Genomic DNA, 23,958 nt, shown 5'->3' on the forward strand with positions numbered 1-23,958 from the left:
AATCCTAACAATGGTTATTTCTGGGAGGGATGCTCATAGGGGATTCACATCTCTTACATTTATCTAATACTTTCCGCATTTCATACAAAGAATGTGCGTTAGGGGGAGAGGGGCCGGGGCCCCTGACCAGCCTGACAACTTTGCTTGCTCGAAATGCTTTACAAAAGCAACAGTGACTTGATGCTGAGCCCCCGAGCATCCTTGAACCAGAGTCTCCTTTTGGTTTAATCCCCTTGTTGCTTGTCAGCAACTCTGCATCTGGCCGATGCAGGTGGGGACACTGGGGATTGCGCGGTGACATTCTAGCCAGCGACAGAACCATCGTGTGTGGCCCTATCCCGCCGGCGGGAGCTGTCTGTCCCGGTGGCTTCTCATAGTGCGCTTGCCCATCTTTCCAGGGCTCTGCAGAGCAGGACACCGACAGTTCAGTTCAGTGGGCAGAACTTTCTGGAGAAAGGAGAAAGCAACACCTGCTATGTAGCAGGCAGGCTTTCTGTGCTTTGTAGGCTCGGCTCCTGATTCCTCTCAGCAACCTTCTGAAGGGGGTGCCACGATTCCCAGCGTTCATTTGTCAGGATCTGAGCCACTCAGTGGACGTTTGTGGACGTTAAACATGGTGGAAGACGAATGCGAACCCAGGCAGTCCAGCTGCCCAACCAACTCCCTTCACCGTCACCTTTCCGCACGTCTTCAGATGGACCTTTTGCTAATTCAGATCCCTGGGGGTGCAGAGCCTGGGCCTTCGGTCACCAGGAGGCCATGGGTCACTGCATCCACCCAGATCATTCGGGTCCTCTTCATGATGGGCTGTCCTGTCCAGTCAGATGTCACCGGGGCCAGTGTAAACCCAGAGTCACTTGGGATGCGATGGTTCTAGAGGCCACCTCCATCTTAAGCCAAGGAAGACGCTGTTCTGGGGAGGACCTTCCTTCTCGGAACAAGGACCCTTGGTGAGATTTGGCCTTTCCATGCCTCCATCTGAAAGCTAAGCTCTTCTCTGGGAGTTTGGATTGAAGGTTAGGGATGATGGCTCAGAGGGGGAAAGTGTGAAATGGTAATCGCTTTCATATGACACTTGAGAAATGTTATAATAAAGCTGAGTAAATTGGAGCATGAGTTAGCCCGGTCTTTTGCCTAATGATGTCACCCACTTTCTGCTTCCTCCAGCCTATGATTAATAAAAGGGGGATTATTACAGTAACTCATTCCTAGTGGGCAGCAGTGACGTCAGCAACAGCTGAGCAAACTGACTACATTTAGTCGTGCGTGTGTATGTGGGCATTTTTTTTTTTTTCCCTGTGACTAACATGAAGCTAAGAGCATCTAATAAAACAAAAGCTCCTTGAAATTTGGGGAACTTACTGGGTGAACTCTTTTTTTTCTACAGGGAACACCATTTTAACTTTTCTCATTTCACAGTTACATGATGTTGGAGTTGGCCAAATCACATGATTGGCTTTCTGCCCCTGTTCCTTAAGTGATCCCAAATTGACCCCTGCTCTCGGGGAAAGAGGGTTTTTCCTTCTAATACAATGAGCTGTTTTCCTTGTGATTACAATGGCTCTTCCTTCCTTCATGGTTCTACTCCGTCTTTAAAGTAGAGTGAGCATTAGGAAGAGGGACTGTGGCCATCGGTTCTTTTTTTGGAAGTTGAAGATGAGTTGGAGAATCCCGAGGTTCTAAACTCAGAACACTGTGCTCACAGTTTGCTTTTCCAAGCAGATAAAGGCTTACAGAGGTCCTGCTTGCTCGTTCACCTTTGCAAACTTGACCTTCCTAAAATGAGAGCAAGGCACCTGGAAATATTTACTAACTGAGCTGAACCGCTGCCAGAGCGCACCCGTCAGTGTGCACAAAAGTAGGAAAGTACACAGTGACCGGAACGAGGGCGCTCCCATCGTGCGGGTCTGGACGTGCCTCGCAGGTGCTCCCACAGAGGCGCAGAACCTTTGGACTCTTTCTACCAGCACACGAGGGACACAGCAATTCACTGATTAAAAAAAAAAAAAAAAAAAAAAAGGTACACAAAAAACTGTCCCCAGCCTTCCCTGCGTCTTCCCCTCCGAAGTTACAATTGGGGAACAGGTCGTGGGGGTGTCTTTGTGGATAGGTAACGCTGGATTAGCATCAAGATTTCTGCTCTTATGGGTCCAGTGGAATTTATATGCTAAACATATATGTCCTCAAGGCTCCAACATGGAAGTTACTGCCCAAGGGGATCCAGGTGAGAGAAATGACGACAACAACCCATCACCTGGTCTCTTGTGAGTATTTTTCATTCTCTTCGGGGGCGTGAGGAAGATCTGCCACTGTAGTAATGTGTCCCGATTGGATTAGACTCAAGTTATGCTGAACAATTTGGAAATATACGTTGGTCAGGAAGGATCTGGGGGGCCTATTTATTCAGTTTGTATTAATGAGGGTGGGGTTTTTTTTTTTCCCAATATATGTCTTTTTGGTAGATGTTACAACTGACTCTTCCTCCCTATATATTGAGTTTTTCCTAAGTACTAAATGGTTACTTCTTGGGAAGAAATCCAGGCATTTCTGAATCATTTGGAAGTGGATTGAGGTCTCTGCTTCCAAAATAACCGTCTACCTGAGGAGACTGTGATTCACATGTTGGAGTTGATGAAATGGCATCGGGGTGTCTAAGATATTCCGCTCGAGGGTGTCTTTCGTCTTAAAACAATCTCTGACTGACTCTCCTTTCTGGATGATCCCAGTCACTCAGGGACCTAAGTGATGAGCCAGGCAAGTTGGCCTCATCACGTGGCGAACAGCAGTTCACTTCTAAGGGAGTTTGATTCGGGCAAATTCCCTCTTGTGGGTCTCAGCAACATTTGTTGATGATGATGATTTTCCGGGACGTGGGGTCCTGCACCCAGTTCCCTCAGCCCTTAAGGAAAGTGCCACCTGAAGGGGCACGGCCTTCCTTGAATGCTCCATACCACTCCCTTTTCAAAGGGAAGTTTGGAGAATATGACCTTGTTTGGAATACGCGGTAGGATTTAGGAAAGCATTCTGTTTTATCTCTTTGGATATTGACTGTGTGTCATTCCCCTACGGTATTAAACAAATAAAACCAAGCTCCATAATATTTGTTTGCTCGGGGAGAAAGGCATGGTAATCTCACTTCTGTGAATGTTACTTCAGGGGAATTCTCTATTGCGTGGATTTATCTGATACCGAATTGCTAAAATGAACAACTCATTCTTCATTCACTTACTCTTCTCCATGAGTCTCCTGCCTCCTAACAACTTGAGCGTGGGCCAGCTCATCTCATTTTGTTGCTGGTCACCACGGCTCTGCTTTTGGTTCGAGCACAAAGCCAACAGGGAAATGTCTAGATGCCGCAGTGGACCGCGAGTGGGGGTGACAGTGTTGCCCGAGGGGTGCTCTTTCTGCGTCAGTATCTCTGTGGGGTGTGGGCCTCCATGAATCAGGAAGCACAAGACACTCGAGGAGACAGAGTCACTTGAATTATTAATATTTTTCACACTTGCCAAGGCCCTTGGAGCATGCACAGGAAGGGAATTAGTTGAAACTTTAAACTTTAAAACTCTAGATCAGGGTTTCTCGACTGCAGAACAATTACCATTTGGGGCCGGATGATTTCTCCGGAATGGGGGCTGATCCATGCCTTGCAGGATGTTTAGCGGCATCCCTGGCCTCTACCCACTAGATGCCACTAGCACTTTCCTTCCTAGATATGTTAGGCAAAAATGTGTTCAAACATTGCCAAATGTCTCCTGGGGAGGAAAATCATCCCGGTTGAGAACCCCTGCTTTAAGACTGAAGGATAATGGTTTACCAGGTTGGGTTTGTTTGTGTGTTTGTTTTTATTCTTCTTCTTTTATTTCCCTAATCATTTTAGTTGTAGCATCTGGGTTCCCTCGGTTTAGATAAGGCATCTCCAAACACTCTGAACACAGAGCAGCCGTACCCAGCACAAGGCTTTGTGGGATATTCCGGCGGTTCTCAGAGAAATGCGAGGTTTAGGAATCGGGTGTTGGATTAACTGTTTCTGACCCTCTTGTTTTCTAAATGAGTTTGGGAGGAATTTTCATGCTTCCCTCTCCCTCTCTGTTCGGCTGCGTGCGTTGCTGGACTTCACTTACAAGCAAACAGCCTCCCAGTTCCATGGGGACCGTGGAACGCTGGGCCCTCTCGGTGGCAAATCTGTCTACCTACCTAACCTTCAGCCCAGGCCCCGGGCAGGCTCTGGCTGTCCAGGAATCTGGCATGGCTTGCCAGTCCTGTATTCAATCTAAGCCATCTGATGAGACTCCTGATCTCCCTGCAGCAAATATCACTCTGGATCCTGCCCACGTTTTCTGGATTCCGAGCTGCCTCTCGAGGGAGTCACCGCTCCCCACCGAGGCAAGGTTTTCCTGCCTGGAGCCCAGAATAACACGGCAGCTGCTGAGAACACCTCGAGTCCTTTTGATTTCTCTCCATAGTCACGTTTTATGTTCCGTTTCCCAGACGGGATGAACCAGAAATCATGCTTTTTTGGAAACAGATTTTTCATAGGAAGGAACTGAAACACCCTGAGTCGTCAGCAGCATAGTCGGTGCTCTGAACCCCCAGCCTCGTGCCATCTCGGCTGAATCAGACGGACAGCTTCCCGGTCACCTGCTCGGGGCGTGCTCGGCTCCTCGCGCGTGTGTTGCACTGGCGAACGGCCCTGCGTGAGCAGCCGTGAAAATCAGGGAGCCCTGAAAAACGGCCCCCTTTCCTGGGCCCGTCTCCCTGTTCCGGGAGTAGTGAGCAAAGAGACCAATTAATAGCATGGATGAAAGCCGAAGGACAGACGGTCTGCCTGAGAAGAGAAATGAACATTCTTGCTTCTTGATCTATGCCAGCTTTGTACGGGGACAGCTGCTGCCACGGGTAAACACCACTATAAGTTAGCCGTGCCCTAAGGTGTGTGTCACCACAGGCCACAGGGAGGCACGGGGGGCCCGCCGGGCTCTCCTCCCTCCACGCCACCGAGCTCTTATCCTCAGATGAACTTTGTTTTTTGACCAGCTCACTAATTGTGATTGAAAACACCAGCTCCCCAGCAAGGCACAAGCACTGGAGTTAGCAGCAGCAAGACAGGCCCTAATTGCTCCATTTACATAAAAGTAGAAACATACAACGTCTAAATATAAATCTCTGGCACATCGTGCCTTTTGCAATTACAGTAAAATAAGGTACCACAGTTTCCCTCCCGGCTCCTTCTCGCAGCAAGCTGCTCCACCGGGTTCTCCAGGGGCTGCTCCTCGAGGCGAGAACAGAGCCACGCAAACGCTCCAGCGAGTAGTGGGGAGATTTGGGAAGTCGCCAGTGAATCCGGCCGCCCGCACTAGGTGAAAACCGCGGTGGCAGCGGGCCACGGTGCTAGCGCAGACGCGGGCAGGACGAGTCCCCACGCGGAGAGGGCCAGCTCGTGGGGGCGGGGGCGCTCCCGGGGCCCCCGGCCGGGTCCCCGAGGGCTGGGTTCAGAGCCTCCCAGCTGCACTCACTGCATAGTGATTTTTCTCTCTCTCTCTCTCTCTCTCTCTCTCTCTCTCTCTCTCTCTCCCCTCTCTGAATTCTTTAGCTGCCAAAAGGGGGGAAAAATCAAGAGCTGCTCTTAAAAGAAGTTGCCCTTGCTGGTGCTCGGGGTAAAAATAGAGGCGGCCGCTCGGAGCGGCTTTGGCCCAGACTCCAGCGCCGCGAGCCGGGCTCGAGCAGCGGCCGCGTCCGGCGTGATCCCTGGGAGCTGCCAGCAGGTGCTGCTCAAGGTACGGTGGCAGGCCGAGCGGCGGGGACCGCAGGGCCGGCCGCGGGGACGCTGCTGGGGGAGGGGGCAGGAAGTGAAAGAGAAACCAAACCCAGGCAGGAAAAGTGGATGCCTGTCAGGAGTTGGGCTGACCGCCCCCCCACCCCCCCAGCACCTCCAGCACCACCAGCACCACCAGCACCACCAGCACCACCAGCACCAGCACCACCCCACCCCGGGCCCTGGAGTTGGGAAGGGAAGAGATCCCTCCCAGTCCCCAGTGTTCGACACAAGTTATTTTAACCTGCCTGCTTCCTCTTCCACCCCCACTCCAATTTCCACCGAGTGAGGAGGCATTTCCAGGGTGGCTCAGCTCTGAGGCTGGGGATTCAGGTAGAGAGGATGACATCACCGCTGGTGAGCTGACCCGCTGGGAAGGTGGGCACCTCTCTCGGTGGTGGTGGCATCCGGTCCCTGGCCTGACTCCATCTGAGTCACGCAGGTGTAGGGTCGCTCTCCTCTAGCCAGGGCTCTGCAGATCTCTGGGGCGCCAATGTTGCCAGAGAGCCACCAGGCGTCTCAAGAGTCATGCCACCTAGTATTTTCTGAGCGCACGCGTGCGCGTGCTGGACCCTGCAGTTCAGGGAGTATTGGGGATCCCACTGTATAGACTAGGACACTGCGGCCTGAGGTTATATGGACTCTGAGTTTGTTCTGTGCCACCTCCCTCCCCCCACCCCCAGACTCATAAACAGGATGCTATTTCCAGGACCCCCGCCCCTGGGGTTCATGCCTGGGAGAGGGTGGGTTCAGAGGCTCCCTGGGCCAGAGCTCTCCAGGAGTGCTCATCCAAAAGGGCTGGGGAAGTTCCTTTCTTGGACAGGCAGGGGTTGAGTCCATCGGATTCCAAAGCCCAAACCGATGGGCAGTTTTGGAGTTAACCAGAGCTCATCCTGCTTCTGGCTTTCCTTCCCAGATTCCCTCTGCTCCTCTACAACCTAATGATTTAATTTCTTTATTTCTGCGTATGCAGTTCTTAGAATACCCCCCACCCCACCCCACCCCGATGTACAGCTCACCATCCACACTTTCTCTGGGTTTAGCAGAGGCAGACCCTCCTACACAGCAAACTCCTGGTGTCCTAAAGGAACCTCCTTAAACTACACATCAGGAGGCCAGAGCCTCTATATTTTGCTTGTGGGCACAGTGAAAAGTTTATTTTATGCATGTTAAATCCTGCATACAAAACAACATATCTGGTCATATGGCTTTCATTAGCTCCCAATTTTGCACATTTTATTCAACTTGTCATGAGTACCCGGCTTATGCTTCAGCTATACTCCTTCAAACAACCCTTCCCCACTATGTTCCTCTGAAGATTCCTTCCAACTGTGTTGTTTCTCAGCCTTGCTGGCAACCCTCTCCCCCAACAGGAACTCTAAGCGACTTAACCCCCATTTCAAAGAATGTTCATTTCTTTTCATTAATCTCATGTAATGTTTGTAACAATTTAGAAATCGTAGGACTCAAAGTTCTGATAAAGAAGAATGATGTGTGAGCTTGCTTGCTTGCTTCCCTTTTTTTTTTTTTTTTTTTTTTTTGCTAGTTGGACAGTGATTCTCAAGACTGGGAGAGGATATTTATAAAGTTCACTAGCAGAGAATGACGATTTTCAAAGTTCTTGGTGATAAATGATTTACGAAGCAGACATTCAATTTCGAGATGTAAAATAATAGTGGAAGTCAGGGGAGGGGCAGGCCATCATCCTATAGGTATGCACATTTTCCCATTCTTCCCCCCCACCTCAATGAAGTATCTTATTTTAAAAAGCAAGTCAGAATCTCTATAAAGAGCCCTGCAAGTTTTCTTCCCTGTAAGAAACAATAAAATACTTTGTAGATAGAGGCAACTTCATGAAGTAACAGATGTTTTATGTGAAGACATAAAACTGAACCTGAATATAATGAGAAGTGTGTGCTCGAGCAGTAAAAGTTGGAAGCTGGACACTCAGGGAGATAGAGCTATTCAATTCCAGTGTTTTTCTAAAAGGTAGTCTAGTCGGTCAGAGGTTTAACTGGCTCAGTGATCACCAAGTAGTGTCCCAGCAGCCAAGAAAGGCTTTCCATTAGATAATGAATTATGAAATATGTCTCACACTGGAAAAACCAGTCATCTGCTGATGTCATGCTGATTCTAACCAATCCCCAACAAAGCCCCAGCCCTCCTCTGTTTGAGTGGTACCAATGTGTGAGTGTGCAAATAAGTAGTACAGTATAAAACTTCAGAGTGCTAATACATGAAGAGGAACTCTTCAGACAGCTCTTACCACATGATACAAGAGTCTGCTGGTGAAAGAGAGAGGACCGGAAAGGTAATGCTTTTTAACTCTTACTTCGGAGGTCTTGACACATTCATAGCCAGAAAGGTTAGAAGGAATTTACTCACTGCACTTCCATGCACGTTGGGATTTGTGCCTTTTTATATTATTCAGGCAGGTTAATACAGCTTTTAATAGCAGAGCATGCAAATAGATTGCGTGTTTCTACAACCCATTCAGCACTTATATACAAGTACATATGCCACAGAGAAAGCTGTTTTGAAGAGTTACATTCACCAACAGTAAATCCAGGGAACACACACACACACTCACAGACAGAGGGGATCCAAATATTGATAAGCTCCCCTTATCTAAATGCTACTATTGGGACTCTGGACTGGCTGGGAGTCATTAAACTTTGAGTTTTATTTCAGTCTCTCTTGTAAAATTTAATTGGACTACAAAATGCTTTGGGTACTGTATATGTGACGCCACAATGCAGGAGATTAAGTTAAGTTAAGTTTTGTATTTCAGAGATGTTTTATTAAGGGGTTAGAGCGCAAATGCCCCCTCCCCATTGCCTTTCACCAGCCCCCACTAAAAAAAAAAAAAAAAATGGACTCTTTAGGGAATGTGGACCAAGTCTTAAGAAGAAGAGCAGAGTAATTGATGTTCCTGGAGGATAAATCTCAAGCCTGATAGATGGCTTGGAACAGAGAAAGTCTTGCAAAGTAATTGTTTTGCAAAAGGGGGACAGCGTGTCAGATTCAGGAGAGCAGTGCTGTCTTTGCAAACTGTAATTTTACCTCAATGTCCCAATCTATTCACCCTCCCCCCTTTGCCCTCGGATCCTAGGCTTGTAGTAATGGTATTTACTAACTTTTTCCACCCAGAGCACATTGCTTAACTATAATACTCTGAACACACTAGGTGTCAGATATAAGCTGACTGTATCTACAGAAACTGAGGGCTTATGTGTGGGAAAGAAACGAGAGAGAAGGAAAGCTTTAACAGATGGACCTCTTAAAGATACTTCTGCATGATAAAAGCAATAAGACAGAAAATGAAAAAAAAAGGGTGGGGGGGAGAATAAAAAAAACTCAGAGAGGCATTGTTTAAAAATTCACATTTTTCTTTTTCTGTGAACACTGCAATCCATGATGATTTCATCTGTGCTGGTCCTTTGAGGGGAAAAAGGAGCCGTCAGGGGGCCAGTCCCTGGACAGGCTGGCCCAGGACGGGGCAGGGGGCAGGCTGGAGAAGTCTCCCAGGGCAGAGGAAATAAGCTGCCAGTATATTTTAGAGCCTCTTTTCCCAGGGGACCGGGGATCCACGTCCCAGGGGCATGTTTGTTGGTGGCAGAGGAGGTGGGAAAGGCCAAGGGGAGCTGTGCAGTTTGCCCAGAGGTCCGGGCGGGCGGCTGTCAGCGGCCAGGGTGCGCTGTGTGCAGCCCGAGGGGGCGGTGGCCGGGGAGAGGGTCCAGGTGACAGGAGCAGGTCGCCTGGTGCCGGCGACCGGGGGATCGCTCGCTGCCCGGCTGCTGTTGGCAGTTGGGAAAAGTCAGAACGTCTGAGATGCCCCCCACCGAAGTTCTCCGGGGCTCCGCAGAGACCCCGACCATTTACATATGACTGAATGGGGAAGGGTGCCCTGGGGGGGGGCTCCCCCCACCCCGGACTGGGGACCACCGATCGGCCCGGCGACCTGCCCGCCCCGGGTCCCCCGACCTCCTGCCACCTGTGTGGCCGCCTCCCGGAGGGGGTCCCCCTGCACCCTGGGGTGCAGGGCCCTGGGGGCAGACCGCTCCCACCCAGGCACGCCGGGAGGCTGGGACGGTGCCTTTCAGGGGTAGGTGCGTGGGGGGCCTTTCCCCTCCAAGAGAGGAAGAAGGGGAAGCAAGGGGACTGGGCAGAGAAGGCAAAAAAAAAAAAAAAAAAAAAAAGGAAAGAAATAGAAAAAAGAAAAAAGGGGAAGTAGAACCAAATTCGGAGGATTTCTTTCAGAAGGGAAAGTAGAACTCCCGAGGATGGTGCTATGGAAGAGAGGTGTGTGCGCGGAGCAGTGAGCAGAAGGAAAGCAGCCTGTCAGAAGACGGGCTGTCCCTCCCCTTCCTAATCACAGCCTCTACTCACAGACAAACTCCCTCCCTCGCCCATTCACGCACTCACTTAGGACCAATCGTTCTCTCTCTCCTCTCTCTCCCTCTCTCTCCTCTCTCTCTCTCTCCCTGTCCCTCTCTCCCTCTCTCTCTCCCCCTCTCTCTCCCTCTCCCTGTCTCTCTCTCTCCCTGTCTCTCCCTCCCTCTCTCTCCCTCTCCCTCTCCCCCCTCTGGTCCTCTCCTCTCTCTCCCTGTCTCTCTCCCTCCCATCCTCTCTGTGTGTCTCTGTCTCCCCCCCACCCTGTGTCTCCCTCCCTCCCTCCCTCCCTCCCTCCCTCCCTCCCTCCCTCCCTCTCTCCCTCCCTCCCTCCCTCCTTCTCTCTTACTCGGAGACAGTCAGAACTCTCCTCCCTGACAGCCACAAACCTACAGCACTGACTGCATTCAGAGAGGGAACCTGCAAACAAAACTTCCCAGAAAACTTTTTGTTCTTGTTCCAGAGCATTTGCTGAAGAGGAGGAGGGAGAAAAAAAAAAGAAAGAAAGAAAGAAAGAAAAGAAAAAAAGAAAAAAGAAAAAAAGAAAAAGAGAAAAGAAAGAAAAGGAAGGAAGGAAGGAGGAGGAAAAAAAAAAACCACAAAAAAAAAAAAACAAACCCAACCCTGTGCGTGAGGGGGGAGGCAAAGCAGGGCCTTTTAAAAAAGGCGACCACGACAACTTTTGCTGCCAGGATGCCCTTGCTCTGGCTGAGAGGATTCTTGGTGGCGAGTTGCTGGATTATAGTGCGGAGCTCCCCGACCCCGGGGCCCGAGGGGCCCGGCGCGGCCCCCGCCTGCCCGGCCTGCGCGCTCACCGCCCTGCCCAGGGATGCCCCCAACTCCCAGCCCGAGATGGTGGAGGCCGTCAAGAAGCACATCCTCAACATGCTGCACTTGAAGAAGAGACCCGAGGTCACCCAGCCGGTGCCCAAGGCGGCGCTTCTGAACGCGATCCGCAAGCTGCACGTAGGCAAAGTCGGGGAGAACGGGTTCGTGGAGATAGAGGATGACATCGGCAGGAGGGCAGAAATGAATGAACTCATGGAGCAGACCTCGGAGATCATCACGTTCGCGGAATCAGGTGGGTGCGGGCATGGGGCGCGGGGGGGTGGGGAGCGCGTGCCAGGCCTGGGGGGAGGTCGGGGGGGCGCACGGGCACGGGGCGCCGCGGCCGGGGGGGGGGGGGGGCGCGCGGGGGGCGCGCGGGGGGCGAGGCCTCCCCGGGCCCCCAGGGGAGCGCGACCCGGCGACCCGGCCGAGCCCTCGGGGCCGCGGAGGAGCTGCAGGCGGGTCTGCGTGCGCCAGGCTCCCGCGCCCTGCCTGCCCTGCCCGCCCGGCCCTGCAGACCACATCCAGGCAGCCCCGCTGGAAGCCCGGGCATTGTCGGGGGCTGCAGGGGTGCAGGGCGGTGGGCTGGGGGGAGGGAGCCCAGGAGGCTTCCGGACCCCATCCAAAGTTTTTATGGGGTGAGTAGGGGTGGGGGGGGGCGCACGCCGCGCGGAGTGTGGGGTCGGGGTGGGAACAGGCACAGATGAAGTCATTGTCTTAAAACAAACCTTCCCTTTAAAAGTCCAGTCAGGGGCCACACCAACAAGCAGGGCTTACTTAGTGCTGGTGACAGTCTTTTTTTTTTTTTTTTTTTTTTTTTTACCTTTAGAAACTCTTAGAAGAGCACAAGCATCACATTCGAGGCAGTCAAGAGGGACTTTGGTGGCGGGGGGGGGGGGGGGGGACAGCTGACACTGAACCAGCAGTCACTTTTGGAACGCCGACTTTTGCTCTCTGAACAAAAAAAAAAAAAAAAAAAAAAAAGAGTTTTGTTCTCTGCAAAGTTACTAAGAGCTCCCTGCCAAGGAATGCAACCTTGACAAAGTGCTCTCAGATACTACACTGAACTCTCACTCAATCCTTAAGAGGAAGAACTTTAATAGATTCTAATCATTGGCTCGGGAACATGCTAACCTGTTGCTGAATAGAAAAATACCTGTCACAAGTGTGGCCCCAGCCCCGGAGCCAGGTTATTTTTACAGTTAGGTGACACAGCCCCTTCGCACGCCTGCTAGCCCGGGCACGCCCCGGCGCACAGATGTGTTAATACTGTGTTACTTTCATGGTAATGCCAGCCTAAAGAATCGTACCCCTTGCCAAATCCATTTGAAAGGAATGCCATTGTTTTGTTTGGTAGAGCATATGGCCAGTAAAGTATGTGCAGGGACTCCCAGCATTTCTGTTTAAAAGTTTGCCGCAGCAGTATAAACAATTAAGGCAACACTCAGAATTTCCAATCCTGAAAACCTGTTGACTCAGATGTTCTGTTTTCAAGAAAACCCTGCCAGACCTGGGCATCCTTTTGGGGGAGCAGATAGCCTGCTGGCTTCCTGGCTCCCCTGGGAGGAGAAGCCCTGATGTCCTACGCCAGCCTCCTGGCAGGACAGTGTCTCCCTCTCCCTGGGCAGAAGCTTCTTTTAAAAGAAGGTCTTTCTTTCTCTAAGCTCTTTCTTGATGCAGCCCCCCCGAAGGGCACGGGGGTTAGGACTTTATCTTTCGAAGCTTACTGAGGGACAGAGTCAGGTTGGCCGCTTACCTTTCCTGGGGGGCAAGGTAGGAGGGAAGGTGCTTACTGACACTGAGTCCAGTGGAGGGGAATGGATTCCCGGGGTCTACAGGTCTGCTCCCTGTGCTGGCACAAAGGGACCCTGGAGGTTTTCATAAACCAGTCACCCCACATGATGGCCTTAATTGCAGGTCCTACTCAATGGCTTTCCCCGCGTCAGATGACTAAGTGTACCTATGCCTCTGACCACTTTTAATATACACCTGATGCTCTAGCAACAGCCTCTCTTTCGGACTTCGCTGACTTGTCTAGCAAATCACGCTCTTGGCCTTGAGAGGTTCTGCAGAGAAAGAATTTGACCTTTTACATTCTTTCTTACTTATGGCCTTCATCTCAGTGGCAGTCTTTTTCTCTTTTCTATGAACTCTCGTCATTTTTTTTTTTCCTAACTTTCCTGTTAGGTGTTTAGTTTAAAAGACATGGAGATACTTTTTTCAAAGGTGATTCATTTGACTCACATGCTGACTCCAGTTTAAGGCTTGTAATGGAAAACTCCTCCTGGTTGAGTTTACAACTTGACTTTGGATGAGCTGCGGGAGTCACAGAAAATGTTTATGACCCCTACTTATTTTCCTCATCTGAGAAGTTTCCACACCTCAACTTCAAGTTGATTTACTATGATTTCGCGGAATTAATGATTGCTGTATGGACAACCTGCTCCTCCAAGTGGTACTCCAGATGAGTATTTTGTTGCTGATTCTGCTAACTAGGGAAGAGCTTCATCCACTGAATGTACAGAAATGTCTTGTTGCTTTTGGACTAATTCAACCTTTGGAATATCCAAACTATGTCAAATGTAAGAATTGGGGGAGTAGCAAAGGAGAGTCATTTGTCGTTCCTTTGTAAACCATTTTGTACGGCACGGAACCCGGTTAGTGTCCCTGATGCCCGTGCCACCGACCCATACCCATAGATGTATCTTTCAACTTTAAGATCCCTCAGCTGGGGGGATTCGTGTATAATCTTTGCCTCCACCCTTCTTGGTGGTTAAATAAAGCCACGACACGGCCTAGCAGTTGAGCGACCGCAAAACAGCTCAAGTGTCTAGGACTCTTAGGAACTGAGTTTGTCCCATTGGGGCTCAGTGGAGAGCGCCCCATCCTTGTAAGGCTGCTATGAGTTGTTACCAACTAAGTGGCAAAGAGCTGCTCTCGGGCTCTCTGAAATTTATTCCAACAAATAAAAATTATTATTTTTTTTTAACGCATGTCACCCCAGATAGCTCACCAAGATCACTCCATTCTTTGGCCGTCTGGCATAGAATGCCGCTGTGTTTACCTTAAGACCGGAAAGGAAAAGAAGAAGGGATGGGTAGGGTCAAGTCCGCTCTCCCTATAATTGTCAGTGAAATCCGTGGCCTTCTGGACGGCCGTATCCTATTTTATCTTCCTGTGATCTGTGACGATATAGGGTCAGTCAGTGTCCACTAACAGCACCTCACTGAGTCTCCATAGGCTGCCAGATTTACACGCTGGTTATGGCAATCAGCCTAGGGGACTGATACCGCTTGGTGAGGATCGGATAGGGACAGAAAGACAAGTGAAGCGCCAAGAAGTGGGAAATGCTCACTAAGCCCAGGTGTTGTTGAAAGTAACATGGAAATCTCCCCCTCTTGGAAGGTTCCAGTTACAGGCGAGTTGAATTAGAAACACTTCCCAAACAGAGGTCTAGGGAGGCTTGCTTGGATGACGATCTGTCTTTCCCAGCCCAAGAAAGCCATCTCAAGGGGGAGTCGACTCCCACCAAGCCCGTGTGCCAGCCTAGGGACCCTTCCTGAGACTTCTCCCTCACTGAAGGGCGCCTTTAGGGGTTACAGGCTTTCTTCTCCGAAGAAGGAGAGATGAGTGGCCACAAGAGGGCGCATTCCAAAGACTTTTGCTCCTTAGCAGTCAATCTAGGGAAAGGCAATTTCACCTCCTGGAAGCCCCAATCTGTAAAGCGCCCAGATCCTGGTGATTATCAGTGCCCCCCCCCCCCCCCCGCTTCCTCTCCAGCTCCAGGAGAAAGTTAGGATTTTATGGGATGAGAGAATCACGACTGCCTGTGACCCAGTAAAGGAGACAGAGGAAAGGAAATGGGAATTCTAGGGATACATATGAACATTCCGGAGCTCTATGGAAGACAGAGGAATGATACATTTCAGAAGCAAAACAAAGCCGAGCGTGGAGAAATGTGACCATGAATCATCAGCAGCACTGATCTGCTCACACATCTCTCCCTAAGACGGCTGGCTGCCTGGGCTTTTACCAAAACGCCTTCCATCTTCCCTCATTTTGTTGCCTGGTCTGCCTGGCTTATCAACGCTTTTCACCAGCGACAAATGACAAGTGACTTCCAACAGGGAGGAAAGGGCTGTTTGCTGAACGCCTTGTGAGGACTTGGGTGCAGCTTCGGGGGATGCGTTTGTTTCTGAGCTGAGGCTGGAGCCAAATGGCGGAGGCGAGACAAGAAGCGAGATGCCTAGTGGTTTGGGCCTGTGACGTAGGTGGGTCGGAGTTGGGGCGGGGTGGGGGGAGCCCTCGGAGGGCAGAAAGTCAGCTTTCATATTTGGAGAACTGGGAGTCCTACCTTCCCCGGCACTTTTAGTGAAAACACCTATTTGTCTTGGCCCCTCTTCTGCTAAACTATCCTGGAGCATGAGCTGTAGATCAGAATGTCTCCTACTCCACCGGTCCCTAAATCCAGAATCCAAAGTCTAAAAGTTCTCAGGAACTTTGGAGGAAGTCTCTGAAATTTCTGTGGGCTGAATCTTAAGAATTTTCTCTCCTTCTTTGCGGAAACTAACCCCCCCCCACCCTGCCTCTCTCTCTCTCTCTCTCTCTCTCTCTCTCTCTCTATTTCATCACCATTGAAATGGAAGACACCGAATGTGGTCGAGCATTTACAATTCAATAGCAGATCCTAAGGGGGAAAAAAAATACCAAGGCTAACAAAATCAACCAGATAATTTATGACCAAAGCTATAGTTCTCCTCCAGGCAAAACCCTCAGCTGCAGGTTAAGGGAGGAGGCATACCCTTTAAGACCTCACTTGCTGCCTTCTGCACAAACCACTGGAAACAGTCCAAATGCAAAGCTAGTGCTTCCGAGAACACACAGGCCGTCCTGGTAGCCTGGACGCCCACACCCCCGACGACACCAGAGCTAGGCACAGCGGAATCGGGGACAGAATGGAAAATTAAAAGTAAAGGCCACATTTTACAGCAAGGCTTTCTCCCCCATGGCGAGTTAAAATCCTCTGTAAACAACGAGATTTTCCACATTCACGTTAGAGACATAATCATTACCCCTATGTATGGGGGCAGCATACTTTAGGCAGGACCCTGGTGAGGAAAACAAAACAGAACACAAATGAAACACTGCGTGTGTGTGCGCGTGTGCGTGATGCGTGTGTGTGTGTGTGTGTGTGTGTGTGTTGCTTATTTCGTTGGAAATGTTCCTACGCCCACAGATCCGAGGTGCAGGGCTTGAGGAAGAGCAGAATTTTGAGTCCTGGTATGGGGGGAGGGGAAGAACGAGGGGCTTGCTTGCTTAACCCTTGGCAGGCCTGCTTTCCTGATGGAGTTATTAAAAACATTTGAAAAATCCTGAAAGCAAAGGGAAAAGGTGCTTTTTCGGGTTACTCTTCCCTCCAGGTTGCGGCCCTCCTTCTGCCCAAAGCCCCTACCCTCCTTGCCCAGCAACTGGAAGGTGTGATCTTTGTCCTTCCTCCTCCTCCTCCTCGTTTTTTTTTTTTTTTAAATACACCTTTCTCTCTCCCTTTCGATTTGTCCACTGACCTCATAGAGGTTTCAGTGATGAGATATTATCACCCACATGGGTTTGCGTGGGACTTTCTTAGTGAATTACTCAGGCAGAGCAGGCTGTGATACAAGCCTTGCTCACGAGCCTCTGGAGGGAAAAAATAGCACAGAGGATGAAAAGAATATTATCAGAGAGTAGGTAATGACAGGTTAGCAACGCCAGCGGCTCTATCTGGGCAGGTAGGTGCTGATGCAGGAACCCAGTGCGCACCTGTATAGGCTGCTAAGGCTGTACCTGTTCACAAAGCATTGTGGGAAGGCTTCCATTTCAGGATTTGATGCAGGAGATAGTTAAGTCAGACCCGAGACTGATTAGTAATTGATCCCAAACATCTCAGGCACCCTCCTTCCATTTTTCAAACTGTCACGCGTAGGGATTTGAAGATTGGAGCATCCTGAAAGCATCACTGCAGTATAACAATCTCTCTTAGGTAAAATGCAGATAAAGGGAACATAATCGGGTGACTAGGTATATTTTGCACACCTAAGAAACTTGAGGGTCCTAATAGCTTTTCTGAAACCTGCAGCCCTGATAAATATTAATCATCTCAGCTTCTAGCTGTCTCATTCTCTCCACCCCCTTCTGCAATGAAAGCTAAAAATGTAAAAGAGAAAATATATATATATATATATATATATTGCACTGCTTAATAAGTCAAATACAATAGAACTTTTAAATTGTACCTGCATATAAGGTAGACATTAGGAAGACTTGCATCTCTCTCTTCCCCCTGTTCTCCTGAGCATTATGGCAACAGCATTTTCATGGAATTGGATCTGTTTTATTTTTTTTCCCTGATAAAATATCATGCAATATACAAATAGCAGTTCCAGAAATGGACACCAGGAGAAGGAGGCGACAGGCATGTCAATTAGTAGGGGGAAAATCCAAATGTCAGAAATATGGGGGAGAGATACAGCACACAGGCAGTGGATGCGAATGCAGGGAACAGTCTTTCGAGCCCAGATCATTAAACCAATGCATAAATCAGCGCTGTGCCTCTCCCCAGTACGCAGGCGATGCCGTACAGTTAATTATCAGCCAGGACCAGGTTGAAAGTCATTTTATGATGCCTCTCTGATCCTAATATAACAGCACCTGACAGATTGAGCCCCCTCTAATGAGTACTCTCTTTGTACGATCCTCTCCCAGGAACACTAAATCATTTGCTTCCAAGTACAGCTGCCTGTGAAGAAGGGGTGGGGCTATATCATGCCTTAGAAACCTGCTCTTGTGGAACGAGGGGCTGTCCTGTGGGCTGTTGCTGGAAAACCAGGGACCTCACCCCCCTGGCCCTACAAAAGGCAATTTGCATGTGCTCTGGCTCCTCCTGTCAAGTCAGCCAATTAGCAGCCCCTGGCCCCCCCCCCACCCTACCCCCCAGCATCTATGGACTTCCCCGGACTCTATTCATGGAAAGTCCGAGGGATGCTGGTTCTGCACTGCCACCTGGACCCTCTGTCTTTACCCGAGGACCATCTATCTACCTTCACCCCGGCCCCTCCTGTCAAGCCTGGTAAAAGCAGAGCGGAGGAGCCTGTGGGAATGGGTTACCTGAAACCCAGAGAGCTTTCGCATCCCGAGGACGAGTCGGATTCTCCAGTTTCACACTCTTTCCTAGAAAAACAAAACACAACCTGGTGCCCTCTGGCTTCTCTAATTTAGCAGCTACTATCTCTCTGTCTTTCCAGTGGCACCCAGCACAGTTTAGGGTTTCAGGAGCTGGCCTGCGTAGAGGCAGAAGGGAGAACAGCAGGTAGCTTGTTAGGATTCTAGGGGGGCAGGGTGGAGGTGCCTGCCCTGGAGGGCGGCTGCCCACTCCTCCTCAGGGGGGCGGCTCCAGGGCCTTGGGGGGCTTCCGAAGGACCCTACCACTTCGGATCCGCTGCTGATTGTCTTTTCAAATTTAAATCATTAAGCTCTCCTTCCTGGAATCTTCTCTTTTGCTTTCCCCCCAAAAAACAGACAGCAACAGAGAACCCACCAGTTTTCAGCCAAGGGGCATACTGCATTCACATTTTGAAAAGAAATCATGCCCCCTGGAAAAAAAAAAGAAAGAAAGGAAAGAAAGAAAGAAAAAAGAAAGAAAGAAAGAAAGAAAGAAAGAAAGAAAGAAAGAAAGAAAGAAAGAAAGAAAGAGACAGTCTCCCCTTCTCCTAACTGCTGTCGACTCTGGTGATCTAATCGTAAACCTAGCTTTATTATTCATTTCAACTCCTGCCAGAGACCCAAGGCCAGAGGCAGAGGACCCCCGCCCCCCACCCCCGGCACCCCCATCATCGTGGCCAGCGCGCTAGCAACGTTATACCGAGATGCCAGAGAATCTTTTGTATACATATGTAGCCCTTCCTGGCCCCGGCCTCAGCGAATGTACCACTATCAGAATCACAGGGTGCAGAGTGTGTTAAATTAAGAACAGAATCTACAGTGCGCAATGCACAGAAAAGCCTGCCTTCTGCTGCAGAGAACTTGAAACTGTGCCGAAAATTTATAGTACCGTAAACATCTCAGGGCTGAGAGTGATAAGTATGGCTGGATTTCCGTTAGCTATAGAAATCCAGGCAGGGAGACCCTCCTAGGGAGTTGCGAGTTCTAAGATGAACTCCTCCAACCCTGTCCTCAGATTCGGGTCCGGGATGCACGGACGGCGGACGGTTGTGAGCAGGTGCACGCGGGAGGCCGTCAGGCAAAGGGGGCGTGTTCCATGGACCACCAAGTGGTAAAAGTGCAAATAAGGGGGAAGGTTTGCTCAGGCAGAGGATTCTGGACACCTGCTCCCGAGAGTAGACGTAGTTGCGTGCGGAGACACACAGGTGCTTGCGGAAAGAGGAGGGAACGGTTTAAATTAGGCAAGAACTGAATGGTCTCTGAATCCAACTGCCTCGCCAGTGTGGGGATTTCCTCGCTCTTAGTAGCAGTTGCTGTAATTGGGGCTCATTAGAGCTGCATTCAGAAAGGAAGCAGGCAGAAACGGGGGACGCGGCAGGAGGAGGTGGATCTCCTACTCTGATATCACTCCGTGCTGAAGATGCGCTTGCCTGCCTCCTGGGAAGTGCCCGGGCCGTGACTGTGTGTGAGAGAGAGAGAGAGAGAGAGGAGAGAGAGAGAGAGACTCTCTGACCTGGGACATCCTAAATCAGACATTGGCCGGAGGGGGTGGTGGGGCAGGGGAGTGATGTGGTCTCATCTGAAAACCCAACCCTTCCCCAGGGCGGCCACTGACGATGAGGTGTGGGGAGCAGGAGGGTTCTAGGCAGCGGTCACCGGCGGGGGCTGAGACAGCGTATGGGATGCTCCTGACCTTGAACGAACGGGTGTGGCTGAGCCACCCAGGACCGGGCACTGAAAGGGGGTTGGAGTTGAAGGCGAAGCAGCTGAGGTGGAGCCCAGAGTCCTGGGAACTTTCTGTGTATACCTGCTGCAATGATTGCAGAGGGGCCTGGCTCCATGCTGGGGGGTGTGGGAGGCGGATGTGGGGAAGGGCTGTGGCGGTGACCCAGGAAAGAAACGATGGAGGGGTGGGGCAGGGTGCGGCCAGGGCTAGCTGGGTGGCACCCGCCAGGCTCGCTTACATGGGGGGTGTCCGTGCATTTCTGTGGGCAGAGCGGGGCTTCCGCAGCTCGCCAGGGCTCGCGGTGCGCCTTCATCCGTGCTATGCCAAGCCCGCCGCATGATGGGTCAAATGTCACTACGTCATCCCCATCTCATAGAAGATGAAACTGAGATTAAACAGTTAGCGCACAGACGCAGAGCCCCCCAGGCTTCCGGACACTGACAGATCTAAGGCTCTCTTCTCTCTCCAGCCAGGCGTTGACAGACTTGCTCTGGAAAGGGCCGGAGAACAAATATTTTAAGCTCTGCTCTGTGGGCCAGTCTCTGTTGGGTCTGCCCGACTCCATGATGTAGCACAGAAGCCAGCCACAGACAGCCCGTAAAGAAGTGAGCCTAGCTGTGGTCCCAGGCAGCCTCATTTATGGGCACTGGAGTGTGAATGTCCTATAAGTTTCTCGTGTCACAAAATGCTCTTCCCCTTCAGCCATTTCCAACTGTCAAAACCCTCCTGGTGGCCGGTGGGCCGTGACTCGCTGACCCCTGCTGGAGACGGTGGCAGAGGTGCCACGCTCGCCCGAAATGAGTGAGTGGTGACCCCCCAGCACAACTAACGAGTGTCCCTGCTCTCTCTTGTGCTGTGTTTCGTCTGCAGGCACAGCCAGGAAAACGCTGCACTTTGAGATTTCCAAAGAAGGCAGTGACCTGTCGGTGGTGGAGCGTGCAGAAGTCTGGCTCTTCCTCAAAGTCCCCAAGGCCAACAGGACCAGGACCAAAGTCACCATCCGGCTCTTGCAGAAGCACCCCCAGGGCAGCTTGGATGCGGGGGAGGAGGCCGAGGACATGGGCTTCCCGGAGGAGAGGAACGAGGTGTTGATTTCTGAAAAGGTGGTGGACGCACGGAAGAGCACCTGGCACATCTTCCCTGTCTCCAGCAGCATCCAGCGCTTGCTGGACCAGGGCAGGAGCTCCCTGGACGTTCGGATTGCCTGCGAGCAGTGCCACGAGACGGGCGCCAGCCTGGTGCTCCTGGGCAAGAAGAAGAAGAAGGAGGACGAGGGGGAAGGGAAGAAGAAGGACGGAGGTGACGCAGGGGCCGGGGGGGACGAGGACAAGGAGCAGTCCCACAGACCTTTCCTCATGCTGCAGGCCCGCCAGTCTGAAGACCACCCTCATCGGCGGCGGCGGCGGGGCCTGGAGTGTGACGGCAAGGTCAACATCTGCTGTAAGAAACAGTTCTTTGTGAGCTTCAAGGACATCGGCTGGAACGACTGGATCATCGCCCCCTCCGGCTATCACGCCAACTACTGCGAGGGTGGGTGCCCGAGCCACATAGCAGGCACGTCGGGGTCCTCGCTCTCCTTTCACTCGACCGTCATCAACCACTACCGCCTGCGGGGTCACAGCCCCTTCACCAACCTCAAGTCGTGCTGTGTGCCCACCAAGCTGAGACCAATGTCCATGCTGTACTACGATGATGGGCAAAACATCATCAAAAAGGACATTCAGAACATGATCGTGGAGGAGTGCGGGTGCTCATAGAGCGCCCCCGGCCCAGGGGTGGGGGGACAGGAGCCGGAGTTGTCCAGAGAAGAGACGGTGGCAAAACAAAAAACAAAAAACAAAAACAAAACAAACAAACAAAAACAAAAAACAAAACAACAACAAAAAAAAAGAAGAAATGTTTAAGGTTTCTGAGTTAAACAAGCAGGAAAAAAAGATAGAGATTAAGAAAAAAATAAATAAACTAAAAAGCAAAACCTGAAACAGATGAAGGAAGATGTGGCGAAATTCCTTAGCCAGGGCTCAGAGATGGAGCAGAGGACGAGATAGGAATTGGGAGGGAGAGGAGAGCGGCACACCCTTCATTTCTTCTGATATCGAGGTGATGACATCCGTCGCTTACGCGGGAGTATTGTCCCCTCCTTTTCAATCCCCTTTCAGTGTGAGCCTCGAGGTCAACTTGTCTAGTCTGCAGTCATGTGGGCTGGCACAACCCAAATAGCATCTAGAAAGCCATGAGTCCGAAAGAGCCGGTTACAGGCGCTTTCCCACCCAGTTACCCAGGTTGTAAGGTATGTCTGTGTGACCCTCTCTCTGTGTATATCAGCCCGTGCACACACGCACACAGACACACACACACACACATCCACACACAGAGGCATTTCCACACGACACATGCATACATGTACTGGTAAGAGAACAATAGTGTGCAGGCGGTCACACTTCTTTTTTCTGCACCAGTTTTGCAACAGAGCAAAACGAAACAAAAACCAACCTTAAAAAAAAAAAAATTTGAGAACAAGAATGGGAAGAGAGAAAAATCAAGGAACAAAGAATACCAAGTTACATTTCGTTAAGGTGCTTATGATCTTAGTACTATGCAACCTAATAGGTTTGAAACTGTTTACCTGAGAGAGAACAAAATGAGAGACTTTTTTGTATTGGAAGTAACCTGATTAATTTTTATTTTCTTCAAGGAGAGATACTTGAAAGGAATATGTTTGTCCATCTGTTGGATCCAAACATTTCTATATTTTGTAAATGTTGTTTTTTTTTTTATCGTTTACTATTTGCACTACAATGGTGTTTGACCTGTCTAATCCTTATTTAACAAGTATTTTCTTTGGGTGGGGGTGGGGGGGGTTAAGAGCTGCACTTAATGTGAGCTATAAAAGAACTGCTACAGCACACAAAATAGCTATTTTTATTATTATAATTATAATTATTATTATTATTTTGTACCTTAAAAAATAGACACATACACCAAAGACATTTGTGTGAGCCTTTAAACAGTCTGTCTGTGGTTGGTATCATTCACCATCAGTGAGTCAGGGGTTGGGATTCAAGGCAGAGTAGGGTGGATTGTGTTCAGGCCTCGAAGACCTGAGAAGTTTGGTTTTTGACTCCTTTGACATCCATGAAACGGGCCATTTCATACTGGATGTACAGTAGTTGTACACTGTCGGCTATCATGGAACACTACATGCTTGTGTGTGTATATGTACGTCGCTCGTGCATATGCATACCTGTGTGTATATATACATGGATCGCATCATGCCCATGCACATTTTAAGCACGTCAGGCTGTCATTTTGTAATGTTCTTAAAGCAATGAATGTTTGTGTGCAAAACACAGTATTTTTAAGAAGGATAGGCTATAGTTTTTGCTTTTCCTCTGAACTAGGTGGGCACATTTCAAAAAATGTGGATGGGAAGAAGCCTGGAAACTCCAGTGAATATTGAGCAAGACCCTCTTTTGTTGTGCAGGGATCCAGCACCCTCTCTTTCTTGCCCCTCACCTCCATCCCACCAGGTATTCCCTGCAGGGAAAACAGGAAACTCATGTTCTTCAAGGTTCTAGGCTGATTTTTTTTTTTTTTTTGCGTGCACGACTTTTATTTATTTTCCATTGGAATCAATCTTAAATCAGAAAGCTTTTTCAGAAAGAAAAAAAAAAACCTAATCTTTAGGCCAGAAGAAGAGTTGGGTACTTTTTTTTTTTTTTTTTTTTTTGATTAAGGCCTAAGCGTGAGAAATCTTACTTGCTGGGCTAAATAATGTTGTTGTCACTAGTAAAAGATAAATAACTTGGAGCAAAGTCTTGAGAGATTGGGAAGAAGGGAGAGAACGGCAGGGTGGCAGCAATGGTAAAAATCCCTAATGTTTTAATTTACAGCCCAAACTTCTGATATATAAGTTTGTATGTACTGACTCAGATGCAGAAAAGAAAAAAAACACACTTCATTTTATAAATATCAAAGTACATGCTTAAAGCTAAATTTCTAC

At 49.9% G+C, this 23,958-nt stretch overlaps 1 protein-coding gene across 2 annotated transcripts; it reads left to right on the plus strand.

Annotated features, from left to right (window-relative positions):
* Positions 1–2,128: 2,128 nt before the first annotated feature.
* On the plus strand, positions 2,129–22,779 carry INHBA (inhibin subunit beta A). 2 transcript variants are annotated; one of them, XM_055300747.1, is made up of 4 exons: positions 2,129–2,264; positions 5,591–5,774; positions 10,668–11,285; positions 20,826–22,779. In XM_055300747.1, the coding sequence occupies exons 3-4, from the start codon at positions 10,898–10,900 to the stop codon at positions 21,710–21,712; spliced, it is 1,275 nt and encodes a 424-aa protein (XP_055156722.1). In that variant the 5' UTR covers positions 2,129–2,264; positions 5,591–5,774; positions 10,668–10,897; the 3' UTR covers positions 21,713–22,779. The 2 variants fall into 2 exon arrangements, with proteins under 2 accessions (XP_055156722.1, XP_055156723.1); XM_055300748.1 differs by lacking the exons at positions 2,129–2,264; positions 5,591–5,774 and adding an exon at positions 8,062–8,123.
* The last annotated feature ends 1,179 nt before the right edge of the window (positions 22,780–23,958 follow it).

Source organism: Nyctereutes procyonoides, unplaced genomic scaffold (genome assembly GCF_905146905.1).
Source record: "Nyctereutes procyonoides isolate TBG_1078 unplaced genomic scaffold, NYPRO_anot_genome, whole genome shotgun sequence".
Taxonomy (NCBI): Eukaryota; Metazoa; Chordata; class Mammalia; order Carnivora; family Canidae; genus Nyctereutes; species Nyctereutes procyonoides.

Coding starts and splice junctions, on each gene's coding strand:
- INHBA (XM_055300747.1), top strand. CDS start 10,898: ATGCCCTTGCTCTGGCTGAGAGGATTCTTGGTGGCGAGTTGCTGGATT. Junction 11,286..20,825: donor CATCACGTTCGCGGAATCAG/GTGGGTGCGGGC, acceptor TTTCGTCTGCAG/GCACAGCCAGGAAAACGCTG.